Source organism: Natator depressus, chromosome 12, assembly GCF_965152275.1.
Source record: "Natator depressus isolate rNatDep1 chromosome 12, rNatDep2.hap1, whole genome shotgun sequence".
NCBI classification, from domain to species: Eukaryota; Metazoa; Chordata; order Testudines; family Cheloniidae; genus Natator; species Natator depressus.
Genome location: NC_134245.1, coordinates 5,405,919 through 5,423,837, shown reverse-complemented (window position 1 = coordinate 5,423,837; position 17,919 = coordinate 5,405,919). Strand labels below are relative to the sequence as shown.

Genomic DNA, 17,919 nt, shown 5'->3' with positions numbered 1-17,919 from the left:
CAGTCTCCCCAGGAGGGGGGAGGGCACCATCCCACAGGATCAGCTCCTTGACTCTCCTGGAGTGATGTGAATGCTCCTCGCCAGGTGACAGCACTAGCAGCAGCCAGCTGAGGACCCCACAGAATCAGCAGAACATGGTGCTACACCAGAGTAGAGCGAGGGAGGGGGCGATGGGCTTGTGGCTGATGTGCTGGCCCAGGCTGCAGGAGCTCCACCCCCAAGTGCCAGTCTCCCTGCGTGGCCACAGCCCGTGACAAGGGACTAGGCCATTACCGACGTGGGAAACATCATGGGCATTGCTGATTGACCAACAGCTGCTGCAGGATTCCTGCAGCGGGACAGGTTGGTGACAGGGGATAGGCAGGCTGGTGGGAACGGCTGGGGCCTAGGAGGAACGTGTTTGAGAGTTAGACCATCAGAGGAGTGAAGTTCTGGAATAGCCTTCCAAGGGAAGCACTGGGAGCAAAAGACCTATCTGGCTTCAAGATTAAACTCTATATGTTTATGGAGGAGATGGTATGATGGGATAACATGGTATTGGCAATTAACTGATCTTTAAATATTCATGGTCAATAGGCCCAAGGGCCTGTTAGATAGGGTGGGATCTGAGTCACTACAGAGAATTCTTTCCTGGGTATCTGGCTGGTGAATCTTGCCCACATGCTCAGGGTTCAGCTGATCGCCATATTTGGGGTCGGGAAGGAATTTTCCTCCAGGGCAGATTGGCAGAGGCCCTGGAGGTTTTTCGCCTTCCTCTGTAGCATGGGGCACGGGTCACTTGCTGGAGGATTCTCTGCACCTTGAAGTCTTTAAACCACGATTTGAGGACTTCAATAGCTCAGACATCAGTGAGAGGTTTATCGCAGAAGTGGGTGGGTGAGATTCTGTGGCCTGCGTTGTGCAGGAGGTCTGACTAGATCATAATGGTCCCTTCTGACCTTAATATCTATGACTCTAAGTCACTCAGCTGTGACATGGGGATAATCCTGCCTGCAGCCCCAGGCGTCAGATCTGTGCAGGCAGCACCAACCCTGCAGGTGCCATGGGGTAACAGCAGCAGCTGCACCATGGTTACCTACCCTTGGATGGCTCCAAACACAAATTCAGACCCTGGTGAAGCTGAAGGATTCAACCAAGCTCCCCCCAGCCTGGGCCCATCCCCCATGATCCCTGGGCCCACAGGACTGTTTGGCCTACCCCCCACCTACAGCCACAGCCCATGCATCAGAGAAAGCAGCTGCCTGGCCTGGGGGCCTGTGGAGACGCTCGCCCAGCCAGCACGTGAGGCGGCTGCGGCCCCATACACTCAGGCCTGCACCACAGTAGCAGCACTGACCATGCCCAAGGATTGCCAGGGGCTATGATGGCCCCACAGTGAGCTGACACGTGGCTCAAAGCCCAGTTCAACCCCCAGGGGGAAAGCAGGGGCTCAGTGACACGCTGCAGGCTCTGAGCGCTGGCCTTGCCCCGGCCATCCCAGCACAGGGCCGCCCGTCTCACCGCTGCAGACGGGCAGGGCTCCTGGAGCTGCAGGCGAGAAACCAGTCAAGGCAGCGTGGTGCTTTAGGCAGATATTTATTGTCACAGGGGGAGGGGAGCCAGGACAGCAAACCACTCTGCAGAGAGTGACGGAGCAGGGTGGCCAGGCTGTTCCTACCAGTCTCCTATACATGCATGTAGGAGCAGCACAAAGCTTGCTTCATGGCAGCGGAGAATTGACAGCCTTCTAATGCCAGCTTGGAGCACGACAGCTAAGCAGCTGGGCCAGGCCCTGGACAGGAACCACGACCGCCCCTCGCCTGCTGAGCACCCTGCTTTGGGGACAGTGCAATTCCAGCAACCTTCATCTGTGGAAACAGACCCAGTGGAACCTGACTCCAGGTCCCAGCAGAGCAGGGCCTGGGCTGCAGAGACTGAAAAGAAGGGTGCTCTGGGGCCAGAAAGGTGGAGTTCAGCACAGGCCAAGGAAACTCTGAGCAGAGAGCAAGTGGGTGGGTGGGTGGGAGGCAGCTAAGGGCACCAGAAGTCACCCTCTCTCCCTCCATGTGCAGAGCAGCAGCGACCCCAAGCCAGCAGCAGGGAAGGCAGGAGAAGCTCAAAGTCCATGCTCCTGAGGTCTCCCACGCCCCATCTCAACTTCCATTAACGGGCTGCAAAGACCATGTCGCTGAAGGCAGGTCTGCTCTTCAAGCCAGCCTGCCTGCGCAGGGCGATTACAGGCCGAGGCAGTTACCCACGCTGACTGCCAACACCCCAGTGTTCGTGCCAGACACCCAGCAGGGGTAGGATGGGGTTTGGCAGCTTCCCATAAACCCCTGGCCCAGAAAGAGCAACAGGTCACTTCAATGGCCTTCTGGATCCCTTTGAATGACCATCTTACCGCCTGGGGAAACCGAGCCAGCAGCCACTCACCTGCCCCCAGAATCTGGGAATGAGCTTGCAGTTATGGGGACACGTGCTCCTAACCATGGAGCAGAAGGGTGTGGGGCCTGCTCACTGCACACCTGGACATGCTCGCAGATGGCCTGTCACTGCAGTTTGTAAAGGAAGCAGTGGGCTGCTCCTGGGATATAGGCAGCCAGCCTGGCAGGACAGCCAGCTCAGAGCCCACAGGAATGGGCAGAGGCCAGGGGCTCCCAGAAGAAGAGTGGCAGCTAGTGGGGCCAGGTGAGCAATGCAGAGGGGACCCTGAGGTAGCCATGGGGGTTGGACAGGCTGGCTAGCACCTGCACTCAGCAGTAGGCACCTACTGCCCCTACAGCCACTACAGGGCCAGCCTCGCTCGAGACCTGTTCCCAGGTTGAGGGCAGGTTAGCAAGAATCTTTCAGGGGCAAAGGCATTTGCTCGCTGGGTCCCCCCTTCAGTGACTGGCCTGCCTCAGCACCAGCAGGTCCACAGGAAGAAAGTGCAGCCTGGTGACGGGGAGAGGGGGGGGGAGGATGGGGTCACTGCATGCTGCTCAGAGCCCTGCAATAGCCAGCAGGAACCTCTGCCTCTGCTCTCCGGACAAGGACTGCTCGGTTTTCTGCCCTCGGAGGATTCAGACACAAGATGATGCAGGAATTACACGGCAGCATCTGCCGCACGAAGGGAGGCAAGAGAAACACGCTCACAGGAAGCCTCTGGGGGACAATACTTTACTGGAGCTAGACTGCTCGAGTCTTAGCCTTGGTAAAGGGGACATTTAAACTCCGGCAACACACATCTAATGAGTCACTCTAGAGCAAGGAGTTAATTGCTGAGAGATGCCAGTTCCCTCAGAGATCAGCACTGGCTCGCTCAGTGTACGCACACACAGCTGATCAGTACAGTGACACAGGTACAATGATAATGCAGGGACTGGAGCCCTCCTGCTACATCGCCTCCCAGGGCCCACTGGACCCGCACAGCACACACAACTCACGCAAACAATGGCAGCTCCGGAACAACAGACTGTCCAGTTTCCATCAGAGCCAGTGCCAGAGAGGAGCCATCCCCGGAGCTAGGACTAGTGACCATTCAGAATGTACTGGGAGGGGCGGGGGGGTCATGGGCAGTTCCACTGGGCTCCACGCGGCAGCAGGAGGGCCGAGGGCGGTTAGAAGATGGGGATGTAGTTGTCAATCTTGGTGCGGTGCCGCTGCGCAATGCACTCGGCAATCCACACGATGTTACGACACTCCTGCTCCTTTAGCTTGACAAAGGCGTAGAAAACCCCGAAGTGGAACTGGTTGAGGAAAGCCAGCTTGTTCAGCTTCACCTTCGAAAGCAAAGGGCATGGGTCAGTGCCCTGCAGCACTGCCTCCCCCCTCAGAAACCTCCATTCCCAGCCCCACAGCAAAGCAGCCCAGAGCTCTGGAGAATGGGACTCCTGGGTATTTGCTGGGAGGGTGAATGGCCCCAGCCAGAGTGGAGCTCCTGTTGCAACCAGCAGTGCAGGCTCAGTGGCTATGCGGAGTCAGTAGGAGAAGCCTATCCTTGGGCACCAGGAGCCATTGCTGCCATGACAGGAGGTGGTGTGTGGGGAGGAGAACAGGGACATACCCACCAGGTTTGGGTTGCCACTGTCTTTCCGGGGAAGCCCCAAGAACCCTTTGCAAGCTTCATTGGTGCTCCCTAGATTCTACAGTGAAATCATCTGGCAGGGAGTAAGGGAGTGGGAAGAAAAGCAGGGCTCCCCACAGCTGCCAAGCCAGGCCTGGAAAGCTGGGGCAGGTGGCATGACACAGAACATCTGAGCCAGTCCCCCCGCCCACCCATGTGACTAACTCTGCTGCTGGACATCCCTTTGCAGATGCTCTGGAGACTTCCACTGAGCAGCAGCTCCTAAGGCTCACCACAGAGGGTCCTTCCCTCACCTCGTGCTCGAAGAAACGGTCCTCCAGGGTTTTGTCTCCAGGGTTGCTGCCGGCTCCTTCAAACAGCAGTTTGTATTCCTATGGCAAGAGGAAGGGGCAAGGAATGCATCAAAGCAAGAACCCAGCACAGCATCAGCATCATCCCTCCCGGTCCTGCTGGAGCAGCAGGCTCCCTGCAGAGTGCTTATCCATCAGCCAGCCCTCCTGGCCGGTGGGGGGTTGTCAGCCTCTTTCCCACCCTGCAGAGAGGAGAGAAGTGCCAGCTCCAGACAGAAACCCTTTCATCCTGGGCAATTTCTCACAGCAGCCTCCACCACAGACGGCAAGAAACCAAGATCAGAAGCGAAGCAGACTCTCGTCCCTCTGCCAGGCTGCCAGCAGCAGGGCATTGGGCTGGCTCCTGGAGGAAGGACAGGATTCTCTGCAGCAAGCACTGATGATTTACCACCCACTTACATTATTTAGATATAGGGCACTTAATCTGGAGTGAGAGTGTCCACACAGGCTTGCGCTGAAACTACAGGTGTCAATGACAGCAGATTTGGAACCTGGTGTAGACAAGTGTAAATATGAAACTGATTTCATTGCTCTGGTTCCAACAGGAATTAATTCAGGACAGGTCTCTGGCCTGTGTTATGCAGGAGGTCAGATTAGATGAACCCAGTGGTCCCTTCTGGCATTGGAGTCTATGAATAAACCAGGGCTACTCTGTGTGGGCACTCACTGGTTTAAACCCGGCTCCTGGAGAGTTTACAGGTACAAGCTAACCCAGGCAACAGGTAAACCAGGGCAGTGTGTGTTGAGACAAGGCCTGGGCACAGATCCCTGCCACGGTGCATCACTCTAGGGGAGACGGGTCTCTCCATACCCAGCTCCCAACAAGTTTCATGCCATCTGAGCAGGTCCCTGGCAGGTTTCGAGGCCCTCGCCATACAGCATTCTAACGCTAGGGTCCAGTTGTAAGGCAGGGGATCCCTTCAGCCACCACCTCCACCTGCATTGCTCCGTGACCCCAGCCAGGTCTGGGAGAAAAGCCTTGCAGCGCCTCTTGGCACGGATGGAGACCTGGGGGCTCAGAACTGGGTCTGAATGCCAATCATGCAGCAGATGACTCAGGCTCTTCAGCAGGGGCAAAAAAATAAACAGCACCTTGTATCCCACCCTGCAACCAGCACGGCACCGAGTGACGCCGGAGGGAGCCCGGTCCAGGCCTCTCTCAGCCAAAGGAAGCGTTGCTGTGACAAGAGCCCCTGCCAGACGAACCCTGAAACGCACCAGGGGTATCCCGCCCCCACCCTCCTCCGTGGCTGTTGTGCCACAAACTCGCTGATCAATCCGCAGAGAGCAGTCCAGCCTGGTCCACAGTCAGCTCCTGTGACCCCCCGACGGTACTTACAGGGTAGTAGTCCGCTACTGTTTTGACTTGCTCGTAGTCATCTGCTCTGGCTAGCTGGGCCAGCCCCTCAGGATAGAGCTTTCCGCAGTGAGGGAACAGCTTAGCTCGGTCCTCTTTGGAGAGCTCCGTGCCAAACGAGTTAATGGTGATGATGAAGGCTCTCCTGTCAGCTTCAAACTAAGAGAAAGACAAGTCGCATTAGGCAGTGCTGTGCCCGTCCCCCTTGGGTAAAGCGCAAACCTTCAGCTGCCAGTTGGCAAATCCAGCGCTCAAGCTGCAGGCTGACGAACGGAGCAAGGCCAGGAGAGTGATAAAGAGCAAATCTGGCTTCGTTAGGGCATGCGAGAGCACTGGAGAGGGCACAAGCCAGCCACACTTCTGCCACCCTCAGCAGGGCCAGGCGACACAGCCTGTGGCACAAGCCCGGCACACGTGGCCAAAGCTCCCATGCAGCTGCCGTTTGTGGGGCAGAATGCCAGGTGCAGAGGAGAGTCACCGTTCCTACTGGGCAACGTGGCTTCGGAGCCGGGCTGATGAGCACTCAGTAACTGAGGGATGGTCTGAAAACCTGGGGACCACGTCTCGACTAATCGGTTTGGTCTCTGTGCTAGCAAATGAACTGCTTGTCCCACCCACTGCCCTCGGGCGCTCATGTGCCGCACGCAGTCACTGCCCCAGGGTTGATTTTCTAAAGCCAGGCACAGATTTGTGCAGCCTGTCTGCAGAATCACTGGTCAGATTCATGCATCTTCTGGCTCCTCGGCACTAGTGTGCAATAATCATAGGGTACAAGGCTGAACTGATGGAGACAGCCTTGCAAGATGCCCAGCGTTGCACTCCAGTGCTAGGAGTTCGCAACGGAGACAAGGTGTGTGAAAGCTCTGGCCACAGGAGGTGTCCACCAGTCCCTTTGGCTGAAGGGCAGAGTGCACCCAAGGACAGGTATGCACTGGGCCACTTGAGCAGAGACCCGTGGAAGGAATACTCATGGGCTTGGCTGCCAGGAATGGGGAGAGCCACATACCACCCCTTGCCCTTCCAGCTGCTTCATAACTTACTCTGTCCCCGGCATCATATGTGGGCTCCTCTCCGAGCCAAAATGTGCCACCTCCCAAGCCTTTTGCATTTCTGGCTGAGGGCAAAGTGGGAAGGTGTTTGTGGGGCCTGCTGTGATGACATCACCCGCTTCCCAGTGCAGGCAACAGCTTCTCCTGGCTCCCCAACCAAGCAAGCTAGCCACATGCACTGAGGTGCAAAGGAGTTTTAGAAACCAACTTATCTGCGGTCAATAGGCAGCTCTGATCTGCTCTGGCTGAGCAGCGCACAGTGCAATTACGGTTACATTATACTGTGCAGAACGTGCAAGGGTGTCCCGTCTGCAGCCTACCTCCAGGATTGGACACATGGCGTCTGCAGTTGTGCCTCCCAGGATCTTGCAGAACTTGTAGAAGGATTCCAGGTATGCCTGAGCAGAAAGACAAGCAGACGAGAGGATGAGTGACACTTATCTACAGCCCATGTGATCCCCAAGCATTTCTGAACGTGTCAAATGGCCTCAAGACACGAGCCCAGTAGGACCTCTGCATCCTGGCACACGTCTCACGCCACTACTACTCATCTGGTATGTCCCCATTAAGTTCCACCCACTCCAATGACCACGCTTCCATGGAAGGGGAGGGAGGCTAAAGAGGAGAAAGGCTGCAGTTTGATTTCAGAAGTGGCTCGGCAGCTGGCAGCATGGGCCCCACTTGCATTGCCAGAGGTTCTGAGTTCAAATCCAAGGGGAGCCCTGACAGCTGTGAATACATCTATGGCTCCTCTAATTGCTCCCTTCTTGTCTTCCAGTCTATGAACCAAACAAATAGGCAATGACACAGGGTATGTTGGAGCTCCTTGTGTGGGGTGACTCGCGCTGGTCTCCCCAGCTAGCCAGTAATAGGGTGCCCGAATTTGTGCTAACACACGTCATAGTTCATAGCATAGCTGATCTATGCGCAGACTGTAGGCTCATTGGTTCTGTGCAGTGCCATCTATGTTTGGGCTGCTAACAGAAAATGCAAGACACCCTCACCCCACCCTTTGTATCAAGACAAGCTCCCCGCACCCCTCTCCCCAAGGGAGCAGTGGAGGGGGGTGGGAGGAGGATGGTGTGTCATTGTGGAATGCCAGCTGGAGAGATTAAAGTGCCTCTGGGGTTAGTCACATGCTGGGATACCAGGCTGTCGCTTCAGACTCCAGTGAGAGACCAGAGAAGTGCTGTTAAAGTAAAACCTTTCCTAGGAAGATGCTGTCTCACAGGGAGTCACCTCGCTGCACATTCACAACTGGAACGTGCTAGGAAACCTCAGCAGGGAGGGCGTGAGAAAAGTACACCAGTAGGAGGCCGTGGGGAGTGCTGCCCTGCACAGCTGCTGCTCTGGGCAAATGTGTCCCTCATTTCCACAAGGGCTTTCAACTGAGAAGTCAAGAATGCGACATGCCCCAGAATGGGGTGCTCTCGCTTGGGCCCCAGGGTGACGGCATCTGCCCAACACTCATTGCCTTCAGCTCTGCCGTTCACCACACTCGGGCCAGGACTTCCATGGCAGCCCCAGATCTCACGCAGATCTCTCTGACCAGCTCCCTGAGAGCACTCGCTCCCTGCTCCATGTTTGGCCTCAGCCTGGAAGCACATCTGGGGAGAAAAGTTGAGGAAAATCCTTCCTGCTACTGAGCTACACGAGCCGGACAAACTTGCGGCATTTTAGAGCTTTCTGCTAGCCAGTGCAGTAGAGCTACTGGGGAACCCCCAGCCTTTGCCCGCTCAGGGGCCCAGAGCAAGCAGCCAGCCCCCTCCCAAGGGTCTCAAGGGGCTCCATCCTGTCGTGCACATACAGCAAGAGACGGTCCCTGTGCTGAGGAGTACTGCCTCCAATACTAGAGCAGACACAAGAGGGAAAAACACGGGCAATGTCTGTAAGATCACCAGAGAGTCCTATAAAGGAATTAAATACAACTCAAACGCCTCATCTTAAAATAAAATAAAATACAAAAAAAATCACCCTACAGGAGCTGGGTATGATTAGTCAAAAACAAAAGCTAGAAAAATTTCTATACAAATGCAAGGAGTTTAAAAGCAAAATAAGGAGACGTAGAATGTTTGACAGTTGATTGAGGTCCTTGACATCCCAGGCATTAGGGAAACCTGGTGGCATGATAAACATCTATTAAAACAGCCACTGTTTCAGAGAACCGAAGGGTGGCAAGGGTGCCCGTGTTTAAGTAGTTCATGGGCTGAGGGAACTAGGAGGATTCCAAAAAGGATGGAGCTCGGCTGTTCTCAGTGGTGGCAGATGACAGAACAAGGAGTCATGGTCTCAAGTTGTAGTGGGGGAGGTCTAGGTTGGATATTAGGAAACACTATTTCACTAGGAGGGTGATGAAGCCATTCAATCTTACTCATTGCTTTCTGTCTCCTCGGCAGTTTTTGATCCGTGACCATACTTTGCCTCTCGCCCCGTGATAGAACAGAATAGAATTAACAGAGGGTAAAATTTTCAAAAGCATCTTAGAATAGACTATCAGGGTTGGAAGGGACCTCAGGAGGTCATCTAGTCCAACCCCCTGCTCAAAGCAGGACCAATCCCAACTAAATCATCCCAAGCAGGGCTTTCTCAAGCTGGGCCTTAAAAACCTTTAAGGATAGAGATTTCATCACCACCCTAGGTAACCCATTCCAGGGCTTTACCACCCTCCTAGTGAAACAGTGTTTCCTGATATCCAACCTGGACCTCCCCCACTGCAACTTGAGACCATTGCTCCTTGTTCTGCCATCTGCTACCACTGAGAACAGTCTAGATCCATCCTCTTTGGAACCCCCCTTCAGGTAATTGAAGGATGCTATCAAATCCCCCCTCATTCTTCTCTTCTGCAGACTAAATAACTCCAGTTCCCTCAGCCTCTCCTCGTAAGTCATGTGCCCCAGCTCCCTAATCATTTTTGTTGCCCTCTGCTGGACTCTTCCAATTTGTCCACATCCCTTCTATAGTGGGAGGCCCAAAACTGGATGCAATACTCCAGAGGTGGCCTCACCAGTGCCGAATAGAGGGGAGTAATCACTTCCCTCGATCTGCTGGCAATGCTCCTATTAATGCAGCCCAATATGCCATTAGCCTTCTTGGCAACAAGGGCACACTGCTGACTCGTATCCAGCTTCTCGTCCACTGTAACCCCTAGGTCTTTTTCTGCAGAACTAGAGGGGTTCAGAAAAGAGCACGGAGAAGGACCAGGGTACATGCATAGATGTGTGTGTTTTTACACAAATACACTGCCCTAAGCTGTTTGCACACATCAGGCAATATACACACGTGTGCACATTTGCTCAGTTTAGCAGGTTTTCCCCTAACTAGCCTCCATGCTGAAAATGGCCTTCACTACCATCCATCAGAAGCAGAGGTCACACCCCAGCTGTAGTGAAAACAAGGAAGACAGATATAATCTGTATCCTGCCCTTTACCCAGACACTCAAGATGGAGTGACAGCCTCATGGCAGCACTCACTGTGACAAACACAGGACTTGGTTTTCATATTAATGAGACGTTCCTGATAGTGCTGGCTAAAACCAGACCATACTAGTAAGAGCTGCAGTTAGCTCTGCACGCACAGCTCTGCTGGTGCCCCTCAATCCTGATCCACCACGCACACAGCCATTCCCTCTCTGGGCTCCCCCACACAGCTTTGCCGGTGCCCCTCAATGCGGACCCACAGCCATTCCCTCTCTGGGCTCCCCCACACAGCTCTGCCGGTGCCCCTCAATGCAGACCCACAGCCCCCACAGCCATTCCCTCTCTGGGCTCCCCCACACACAGCTCTGCCGGTGCCCCTCAATGCGGACCCACCGCCATTCCCTCTCTGGGCTCCCCACACACAGCTCTGCCGGTGCCCCTCAATGCGGACCCACCGCCATTCCCTCTCTGGGCTCCCCACACACAGCTCTGCCGGTGCCCCTCAATGCAGACCCACAGCCATTCCCTCTCTGAGGGGCATCGGCAGAGCTGTGTGTGGGGAGCCCAATGCGGACCCACAGCCATTCCCTCTCTGGGCTCACCACACACAGCTCTGCCGGTGCCCCTCAATGCGGACCCACAGCCCCCACAGCCATTCCCTCTCTGGGCTCCTCACACAGCTCTGCCGGTGCCCCTCAATGCCGACCCACAGCCATTCCCTCTCTGGGCTCCCCACACACAGCTCTGCCGGTGCCCCTCAATGCCGACCCACAGCCATTCCCTCTCTGGGCTCCCCACACACAGCTCTGCCGGTGCCCCTCAATGCCGACCCACAGCCATTCCCTCTCTGGGCTCCCCACACACAGCTCTGCCGGTGCCCCTCAATGCCGACCCACAGCCATTCCCTCTCTGGGCTCCCCACACACAGCTCTGCCGGTGCCCCTCAATGCCGACCCACAGCCATTCCCTCTCTGGGCTCCCCACACACAGCTCTGCCGATGCCCCTCAATGCGGACCCACAGCCATTCCCTCTCTGGGCTCCCCACACACAGCTCTGCCGATGCCCCTCAATGCAGACCCACAGCCATTCCCTCTCTGGGCTCCCCACACACAGCTCTGCCGGTGCCCCTCAATGCGGACCACCCACCGCCATTCCCTCTCTGGGCTCCCCACACACAGCTCTGCCGGTGCCCCTCAATGCAGGCCCACAGCCATTCCCTCTCTGAGGGGCATCGGCAGAGCTGTGTGTGGGGAGCCCAATGCGGACCCACAGCCATTCCCTCTCTGGGCTCCCCACACACAGCTCTGCCGGTGCCCCTCAGTGCAGACCCACAGCCATTCCCTCTCTGGGCTCCCCACACACAGCTCTGCCGGTGCCCCTCAGTGCAGACCCACAGCCACTCCCTCTCTGGGCTCCCCACACACAGCTCTGCCGGTGCCCCTCAATGCAGACCCACAGCCATTCCCTCTCTGGGCTCCCCACACACAGCTCTGCCGGTGCCCCTCAGTGCAGACCCACAACCCCCACAGCCATTCCCTCTCTGGGCTCCCCACATAGCTCTGCCAGTGCCCCCAATGCAGACCCACAGCCATTCCCTCTGGGCTCCCCCCACACAGCTCTGCCGGTGTCCCTCAATGCGGACCCACAGCCATTCCCTCTCTGGGCTCCCTACACACAGCTCTGCCAGTGCCCTTCAATCCACACCTGCAGCCCCCATGCCTATTCCAGCCCTCCACGAGGGAAGCTTATTCAGAGTAAAGACCTCTTCGCCCTCCAAGGCGGGGGATTCTGGGTTCAAAGTCACATGCCATCTCCTTATTCCTCTAAGCTGCTGCGTTGCTGGGGTATCCATTGTTCCAACAGCTTGGCTGGGGCTCTGAAGCCTTTCCCAAGTAAACCTTCACTTTTTAAGAAAGCACGTTACTGGTCCATGATCTTGGAGCCAGGCCCGAGGGAGCAGTCTCTCCACGTTGGCTAGGTCAAGCCTCCACTTCACATGGATTCTGTGGCCACCTCTGTCAGCCAAGGAGCAGCCCTCTGCCAGAGCCTGCACAACTCATGCAAGGTTATTCAACAGAGAGGGGCAAGGTCAAAGGGTACTTTAAGGACACCCTCGCTGGCAGCCGGCTGACACGGCAGCAGAGATTGGAAGCAGCTGGCACTAGCAAGCTGGATATAATAGCATTGCGTGAACCAGCCTCCAGACCCCCCAGCCCGGAACACGGCTTCATTCCATCCTGGACACAGACCCTGTTCTCGGTCACTTTTTAACCGCATTATTGCTCCCTGGGGGAGATTCTTCTAGACGGCTTTACAATATACAGTGAACACACTAACAACTGCCTCCTTACCCAGCCTGGAAAAGCTGTCTTTGGAAATAGCCAGCCAGGACAGTGCTCCATGGGCGCTCCCCCTGTGTGGCGGGAAACCGCCAGGCAGACAGCAATGCCCCACCCCCTCACAGCACAAGTCACTGATGTGTGTTACTCCAGGAGGCTGCTTCATTAGCTCCTTCCCTCCCCGAGAGGGCCACATTTACCTTATACAGTGTGTTTCGGATGATTTCGATGTTCATTTCGTCGAGGTCCTGCTCGGATATGCAATCCTGGAAGAAGGCAGCTGAAACAGACACAGAAAGCCATGAGCAACATTGCAGGGTGCTCCTGCTGCTTGAGTTGTACACTGTGCTCCTTGGAGAGGGAGTGGAGTGTAAGACCTTGGCATGTAGGAGACCAGGTTTCCAAAGGCACAGCACCCAGCATGACCCTTACGGCTGGATGGTCAGAAGCGCTCGTATTGGGGGCTGAGCTGGGAGTAATCAGGCCTGTATTCTGGTGCCTAGATGGGAGCCAAACTCTCCTGAAAAAGACTGGCCGTGACTTTTCTAGTCCCCGGGAGTTCTGGTGCCGCATAGCCAGTGAACCACCAGGCGTCCCACAGAGCTCTGCAGGACGGGGCAGGGTCTTAACCAGCAGTTTTATGGTGGTGACAATAGTGCCATTTAGAAATCTAATTTCCTAGGGTGCCTTGAGCTGCAAGGCTATTAGATCCCAGACTCGGGCGCAAGTCAGACTGCAGTACCAGTTAGCGGCTTGTTTGTTAGGCAGCACTATGCTATTCCCCAGGACTGGGCCAGCATCAGACATGGTGGTGAACAAACGCTGAAGCAGACAAAAAGAAGGCATATGCAATCAAGTGGGGCAAGAGGGAAATCCATATGCCTGTAATGGTGATGGGACATTCACGGGGGCAGTGGATGTTAAGTTTTTAGGAAGGTAAAGAGCTGGATTAAAGACTCTGGCCTACAGAAATGTTCTACACCGCCTTGTTTCTCAGCAAGAGATGGTCATTTTCATTCAGTATAAACCCTGGACACAGAGCCGAGAGATGGACACACTGCACAGCTGGTCAGACTTTTTTAAACAATGCATTTCAGCCTTGGGAATTGGACATCCCATGTACGACGCTTTGCAGTACCTTCCGTTACACTTGCGGTAGCTATTTGCGTTAAGGGTCCTGGTTTTCATTCTGCTTCCGTCTTGCTGCCCCTTTTATGCTAGGGCTCCCTTTCCGGTTTCCCCTGCTCATGTTCCATGCTCAGGGAATGCATGTAAATGCTTTGGCTTTGCTGCAGGTGACCCTTCCCTATCTGAACACTCAATACATGGGAGCAAGAGCTCTCGCTATTGGTTCAGTTTTTGTTCAATTCCTTGGCTCCTTGTCTAATGAGTCATTTTCCCATCGACTATTTCTCTGCCTCATTGTCCCAGGCCGTGTTTGTGGGAAGCACTTTCTTTCCCAGCTAAGAAAATCTAGGCTGCTACCAACTGTACCACCAGGACTCTAAGTCTGTTGGGGAACTGGATCCTTTCTGGAGCAGCTAGAAGAACTGCCCATGGATCACCCCATCGATTATGTTCCATTAACTCTGTTTGCCAACACGAGCCCAGGAGGCCTGTGTGCCCAGACAGCCACAGTGGACGCGTTCGCTCATCTCCTCCCAGACTGCTCACTGCTGGCCTTCGGTCTTGTCTCTCTCTTGCTAGGATAAGGTGCCATTGGGACGAGTTTCAAGTACTTGTTTCACAGTGGGACATAGACAAGTCTGGCTCTGCAGACCACAGCAATTACCAACATTTAACAAAGTTAGTGGCCTCTCCCACTTGGGGTTACTTTTCCCCTCTACAGTTACGTCTCGCTGCTGGCGAGAGAAGGCTCTGCTGACCATTCTTCCAGCCAAGCCGTGATGCATCACGGTAACGCTTCTGCTAGAGTCCACATTCTACAGATCATTATAAGGTAAGTCAGTGAACTCCTGGTTTACAGCACTCATGGTTTATGGAGCGACTGCTTGTATTTACTGCCTCTGTCGGTACAAGTAAAGGCAGAGAGGAATGGAAGTGGTAGCTATCGGGAAAGATGCCCATAGAAAACTGCCCAGCATACCAACCAAACTGCTCAGTGTTCCAGTGGGAATAGTAAATCTATGCTACAAACTTGCTAAATTAAGTAAAATTACCTCACTCCCTCAGAGGGACTTCAGATTATTTACTAAACTGCCCTGCATTACCTGTGTCAGTCAAGACAACTAGTGTTAAAAGAAGGTTACATTTCTTAACACGCCTCAACCTTCTACCTTCAGGTTTCCGCATAAGACCGTTTGTACAGCAGCTGATGGGGAACTAAGGAGGTCGCTATATGATCATTAAGTTGTAGCTGCACAAGATAGTTCAAGTAACACATACAAGACAGAAAAACCCGCCAGGCCTGTCTGGGTGGTTAGAACAGTTTGTAGTCCCAGATTCAGAAACACGGGATTGTGCCCATCCTCGTGCACGAATGGGCAGACAGGATCCAAGCCCAGCTGAAAGGCACTTTGAATAAACGCTGCTCACCCAGGGGCGTGTCCACCAAGATTGCGTTGTAGAGCTCCGCAGGGGTCTGAGCAATGTTCACAGCTTCCATTTGCTCAAAGCTTCCTAGAGGATGGCACTTGGGCACCAGCTCCGCGATGGAGCGCTGGTGCAGCGTTCCGGTGATCAGCAGGATGACGTTATCGATCATGTAGCTGTAACTAGGAGGAACAGGAGAGGGGAACGTGTTACTGATACGGACACAAGGGCAGTAGGGTGGGTGCACGTGTTGGCCCACTGAAGATACATCACAGTCACTGCTGGCTCTTCAGGCCACCTGAAGGCTCTCTAGGAAGTTGCCAGGTGCACCCCCCTCCTCCAGGGAGCAGAGGAGCCTCCTTTCCAACACTCACAGGTCTACCAGCCTGGGCGAGAGGAACCAAGCTTACTCCCAACTTTAAACCTCTCCAGCTAGACCCCTGCCAACCACACATCTCTTCCTGCCACTCCCCTCCCTCTCCCAAGCCACTGGGACCCCCTCATGTCACATGCCCCAGTGAAGACTCCTCCGTTTGTGGCTGTACAAAGCATTGCCTCAGCCAGGCCAGTAGGAGCCAGGGAAACTGATGGGGATGAGGATGACAGGTCTTCATCCCTCTGGCAGTTCAGCTGCTGCATCTGGGGAAGCATTGTACAGGCGCAGTGGGGAGACTGCAGCGTTCCTGCAGCACTGTGCCAAGTCTGGCCCCTGTACCTTGTGGCTACTCACTTGGGAGCACATACGCTGGGCAGCCTTATTAAAAACCCAGTAAGAGGAAAACTGCATGTTATTAATCACCATCACCTTGCAGCCTTTAACTCCAGACTGGAGGTTTCCAGAAGACCTGCTCTAGCTCCACCGGAATTTATGGGTTTGATGGAGAAATCACTGGGTGCGGGTCTGTGGCTGCATTATTACAGGAGCTCAGACTGCATGATCCAAAAGGGCTTTTCTGTCCTTAACCCATGAATCATTTACACTGCAGCAGAGGCCACAGGCCATACCCCAACAGGGGCTGCCTTGCGCTAGGCACTGTACACACAGATTTTAGCTTGAAAGACAAGACAGGCTGGAGGGGCAGAAGCTGCAGCAATCAGGAAGCAAGGTCAGGGCTTCGAGAGATGCTCCGACTGCCTATACAGAAGGAGACATGTGAGATTTAGACACTGCTTGGATGCTGGGCTAGAGGGCAGGAAAAGGCCAGAATGTGGCTTGGTGCTGCCCAGCATGACAGAGGCAGGGAGGAGGAAGGGCTTTGGGGAAGAGCTGCAGCTCAGCTGTGGCCATGTTGCATTTCAGCTGAGAGCTGGAAATACACAAGGAGGTCAGGAAGACAGGCTGAAATTTCAGTTTGAGGGAGACACGTGCAAAGTAGAGGCCGACAGAGACGGCAGGAGTCTATCAGCAAACATTGCTCAGAGACACCCAGGGAGAGAAGGGGAGACAAGGAGGGTGCCAAGCATGGTGCCCTGATGGACCTCAGCGAGCAAGGAGGATGACGAGGTCCTGAAGGAGCAATCTGTGAGGTCGGAGGAGAACAGGGAGAGGATGGAGCCAAAGGCCGAGGGATCACAAGACTGGGATGGGCATGATGGAGAGTCTCCAAGGAAGCTGGTAGGTCCAGGAGGAGGAGTACAAGTTTTTGACTGGAAAGAGGCCATCAGAGCCCTTGGCGAGAGCTGTTTTGGGGAAGCAGAGAGGGCAAAAGGCGGAAGGGAGTGGGGCTAGACTGGACTCCTGAGAGCGGGTGTAGGAGGCACGCTGAGCGCGTCCGGAGGTAAGTGGAGAATGGCAATGGAGGCCCAGCCTGGCAGGGAGCAGGGGTCCAGGGCGTTCTCTGGATGGCCGGAGAGTAAATTATTGAGGGGAAGGGACTTGAGGGGAGGGCAGAGATGGGGTTTGAGGAACCAAGCAGGAAGGACATGGCCTGGCTCTGCTCGAGCACTTAGTTGAGCCTGGCTAGGAGAGGCTGGGTGAGTTTTTCAAGGCCTGCTGAAGCTGGGGGCTGCCGTGTCTCAGGGAATAAGGAGAAAGCAAGATCAAGCCCCATACCACATGGGGTGGGTAACTACCCCTCCAATTGCCCTCCACTTCCCCGCGTGCTTCTGCCTCTGCCTTCCCCTTATGACAAAGGACTCTGACAAAGGACGTTAAGATTTGGTTCACTTTACCAAGACTACACGTCGGCACAACCACATGACTTTATTAACAGTCTCCCAGCTCAAAGGCAACCCCTCTCCTGCCTCCACAGCACCCTAGACCAGAGCCCCCTCCCCACTGTGGAGATTAGAACATGGTCAAGGCCACCTGAAGGGAAGCCCCCTCCCCCCAACTTGTTTGTAACAGAAGAGAAGCAGACAGAGCTGTAACCCAGGAGCGTGATTAGCACTGGATGAGAGGCCACAAGCCACCAAGATGCATCTCAGTGAAACACACAGACCAAGCCCTGGCTGAAGCATGCACTGTTAGGACCAGCGCCATGCAGGGGCTCGAAGGTAGCAGTTTCCAGGCTATACTGTCTGCTTACAAACAAATGCAACTTAAGCCAAGATTGCACGCCATGATTTTCAGGAAAAGCCCTACAGGTCGTCACGTGCCCATCTGTAACGCCCCTACTCTGCAAAGGCTGCATTAGGGCATCACCTATGCACAGCAAGGCAAAGCACGCTGAACCTCGCAAGGCATAAGATCCATTCAGCCAGAAGCCTCCTGAGCTTAACCTGCAACTAGGAACAGGCAGGGGAAAGGAAGAGGATAGAGCGCTCCGATGTTGCCAGCACAAGCACCTACCAATTACGTGCTGAACG

At 54.9% G+C, this 17,919-nt stretch overlaps 1 protein-coding gene across 1 annotated transcript in view; it reads right to left on the bottom strand.

Moving 5' to 3' along the window:
• Positions 1 to 1,553: 1,553 nt before the first annotated feature.
• ATP6V0D1 (ATPase H+ transporting V0 subunit d1) overlaps positions 1,554 to 17,919 on the bottom strand; it is a 96,037-nt gene continuing 79,671 nt past the window's right edge. Inside the window, exons 3-8 of the mRNA XM_074968419.1 lie at positions 15,115 to 15,293; positions 12,759 to 12,838; positions 7,122 to 7,199; positions 5,735 to 5,911; positions 4,339 to 4,416; positions 1,554 to 3,740 (exon numbers count right to left, since the gene is read on the bottom strand). Coding sequence (XP_074824520.1) covers positions 3,579 to 3,740; positions 4,339 to 4,416; positions 5,735 to 5,911; positions 7,122 to 7,199; positions 12,759 to 12,838; positions 15,115 to 15,293 — 754 coding nt within the window. The 3' untranslated portion in view covers positions 1,554 to 3,578. The remainder of the gene's footprint in view (positions 3,741 to 4,338; positions 4,417 to 5,734; positions 5,912 to 7,121; positions 7,200 to 12,758; positions 12,839 to 15,114; positions 15,294 to 17,919) is intronic.